Source organism: Zosterops lateralis, assembly GCF_965231275.1.
Source record: "Zosterops lateralis genome assembly, chromosome: 4".
NCBI lineage: Eukaryota > Metazoa > Chordata > Aves > Passeriformes > Zosteropidae > Zosterops > Zosterops lateralis.
The window spans coordinates 64565934-64569187 of NC_139765.1; the positions used below are offsets into that span (position 1 = coordinate 64565934).

A 3254-nucleotide genomic window follows, 5' to 3' on the forward strand; every position below is an offset into this window, starting at 1 on the left:
ACACAAACCTAGCCCAAACAACCCCCCTGAACAACAACCCACAACTGGCCCATTCAACTTAATTCCCCCACAACACACTGACAGCACGAAAGGGCAGAGCTCTGGAAGGAATGCTAATAAACTAGTCTCATTCAGAAAAAGTCGGCTGCCTATTCTCCTATAATAATCCTTATCTGCTAGCAACTACATCCTTACAAAACCGTTAAAGCTACACCTAACTGAGTAGTTATACTACTATAGTTCTAGTTCTAGTTCTAGTTAACTACATTAAGTGCCTAACAGGCAGCTAGCTCTCTGTCTTCCAGGTGTTTCCACACAAGCTCTACTAGCTTTGCTGCCTTCTGTGAGGATGTGCAGGTGGAGCCAATTGCTGTCTCACAGGCAACAGCATTGTTGTAACTGGGAGGTGAAGGGCAAGGCAACTCTCAGATGTGGCTGCGCAAGGAATGCATGTATCCATGTGCTGCAACATCTTCCTTCCTTCCTTCCTTCCTTGCGCAGGAGCAGGAAAGCAGCTTCAGGCTTGCCAGTGACAAAGGCAACAATGATGCGGTGTTGGCCTGGCTGCTGTAGGCTGTGAGCACCCCCAGCACAGCTCTGTGCAGGGATCTCCCTCCTCTCACTGCCCAGAGAGCAGCACCCAGAGGCGAAAGCGCAGCTGACCATAGGCCTGCATGGCCTCTCTGTGGGCAGCTGCATCTCGGGCCAGGTGCTCAAAGAGGTTGGGGGGCTCAACCATTGGCATTTCCGGGGGCAAGCTGATCACTGCAGGAAGCCTGTCGTTGCCCAGCACAAAGTGCTCCAGGCACTTCAGCTGCAGGCAGCGGCCCAGGTAGGCCAGGATGCCCCACAGCCGCTGTGCAAATTCCTCCCTGCACCAGTGGGACAGCGGTACCCTGGTCAGAACGTGCATGACCACAGTTTTCCAGACAGAGCTGGAAAAGCCCGTGCCCCTCAGGATGCAGGTGAAGACCTGCAGGCATTTCAGGTGCAAGCTCTCACAGGGCACCTGCCTGGCCACGTGCCGGAAGAATTTGGCCTCGGCCACTGCGTAGGACTCAGGCCACGCTGTCCTTGCCATGGTTTTGGCCTTGGTGGGCTGGCTGTTCCCAAAGCTGCTGGAGCCGCCTCTCTGGGCCTCTGAGGGCTGGCTGACCACAAAGATGTCGGAGTCGCCTTGGCGCACCCCAAGGAGCAGCTCCACCCTCAGGCTCTCCTTGCCATCGCTCAGCCGGAATTGGCAGGACCGGCGGCAGGGCTGAAACACCAAGTGCCATGAGGCCGACTGAGGCACCTGCAGCCACGAGGTTCTCACACACTTGGAGAACCAGTGGGAGGTTTTCTCCACGTCCAGGTAGGAGCCAGCGCACAGGGTCTTCAGGAGGCTGCGCTGATGCTTCCGCCGCAGCTCCTTCCGTGAGCGGTGCAGGAAACACAGCAGCTCCTGGTCCGGCTGCTCGCTCTGGCACGTGCACACCAGCTCCACACGCACCCTGAAGCTCCTGGCTGCCGTCTGCCCTGTGCCGGGCTCCAGGACGAAGGTGTGCCCTGGCGGGGGACTCAGTGGCACCAGCAGGCGGTACACCCCGTCCCACTCGCGGGAACTCCAACCCTCAAAGGCGCTGCCCACCCCGATGGCTTCTTGAGGCACCGGGTAGAAGCTGTGGCTGAGGCTGTCCGCAAAGACGCGCCTCAAGCTCTCCATGAGCTCAGCTGTCACCGAGCAACCTCTCTCCAGCTCCTCCACAGGCCACGGGACACGATCCTCTGAAAGGATGCCTGGCCTAAACCCAACATCTGGCCTGTCTCTGCCTTCAATTCCATCACTGCCCCTTCCTTCCTTGCCACCATCAGTGCCTTCTTTTTCACTGGCAGCCACGTTACCCTGCTTGGCTTCTTTTCTAGCCTCCGGCTTCTTTTCCTCCACATTTACACCAGTCTGTTCTTCATCCTTCTTTCCGTCCTTGTCAACTTCTTTGACCATTTCCTTCTTTCCTTCCTCACTTGCAGACAAACCACTAGGGTCTATCGCACTCCCACCATCCCATCTCTCTTCCTGCCCAGTCCAATCGCTGCTTCTCTCATGACCGACATCATTGCTTTCCTGCGCCTTCCCATCAGCACCACCTTCGACGGCACCGTAGCTGTCTTCCTCATTTGCAGCCACACGACTGCCCTGTCTGCCATTTCCAGTGCTGCTGTCCTCTGCCTCCACAGTCACAGCCATGCTTGCTCCACCTTCCTCTGAACCATGGCTCTCTTCTTCCTGTTCTTTTCCTCTCTCATCTCCTAAGGTCTTGCAGGAGCTCAGGTTCTTGCTGCTGGTGCTGGCTTCACGGCTCCTCCTCATGTGGCTAAACCACAGTCCCAAGAGGAGCAGGACTCCAGCAAGCAGCCAGAAGGGCCAGCAGTGCTGCAGAGCGCCAAAGAGCGAGGCTCCCCAGGCCTGGTCCTGCTGCTCCGGGGGCCCCTGCTCCAGCTCCTGCAGCAGCCGAGCCGTCTGGCGCTCCAGCAGCTCCTGACGCACCCGCACGCGCCGGTGCCTGGCTTCATCCAGCCCGTCGCCAGCTGGCCACAGGTACTGGATCAGGCTTTGCATGAGCCCGAAGAGCACGGACAAGAACTCCATGGTCTGCAGGAGGACACACAGAAGGGCTTCAGTGGGGCCGGAATGGAGACAGACGGTGGGGGGCAGGAAGGAGAGGGCCCCCGGCCGCTGGCGGGCGGCAAGGCCCGCACCGCTGCCCCCGCAAGCGCCGGGGCCTGAGCAAGGCGCTCCCGCCAGGGGCCGGGCCCTGGGTGCGGGGGCAGAACACGGGCCCCGGCTGCCGGCGCTCCTGCCCCAGCCCTCCTCCGGCCCCGTCCCCTCACTGCGTGTGCACTCACCGCTTGCCCGAGCTCGACTGGGGCAGCAACACTCGCTGGGGCCTTTCCCAGCTGCCCCCATTGTGAGGCGGCCCCCGCGCTGTCACAGGAGCCAGAGCGCATCACGGGCCGGCCCCGCCCGCCCTGCCCGGCCCAGCTCGGGGAACCCATCGTGGCCCCCTGGGCAGCCGGAGCCCCAAGGGACACCGAGTGCACACCCATCCCTGGGCCATCGGGCTGTCACAGATTTTAAATATTTTTTAATTTGACTGTTTTTTATTCCATTATTTTACTTTTTTTCTTTTTTTTTGGCCTAAATTTATTAATACTATTAACTGGCTCACTGCAATTTGTCTCATTTGCATGCTTATAAATTAGAGTTGGAAGTA

At 58.8% G+C, this 3254-nt stretch overlaps 1 protein-coding gene across 1 annotated transcript; it reads right to left on the minus strand.

Moving 5' to 3' along the window:
- Positions 1–619: 619 nt before the first annotated feature.
- On the minus strand, positions 620–2629 carry LOC310909065 (inositol 1,4,5-trisphosphate receptor-interacting protein-like 1; the record flags this gene model as incomplete). The annotated part of the gene is made up of 1 exon (XM_083860628.1): positions 620–2629. The coding sequence occupies one exon, from the start codon at positions 2627–2629 to the stop codon at positions 620–622; it is 2010 nt and encodes a 669-aa protein (XP_083716754.1).
- Between the last annotated feature and the right edge of the window lie 625 nt (positions 2630–3254).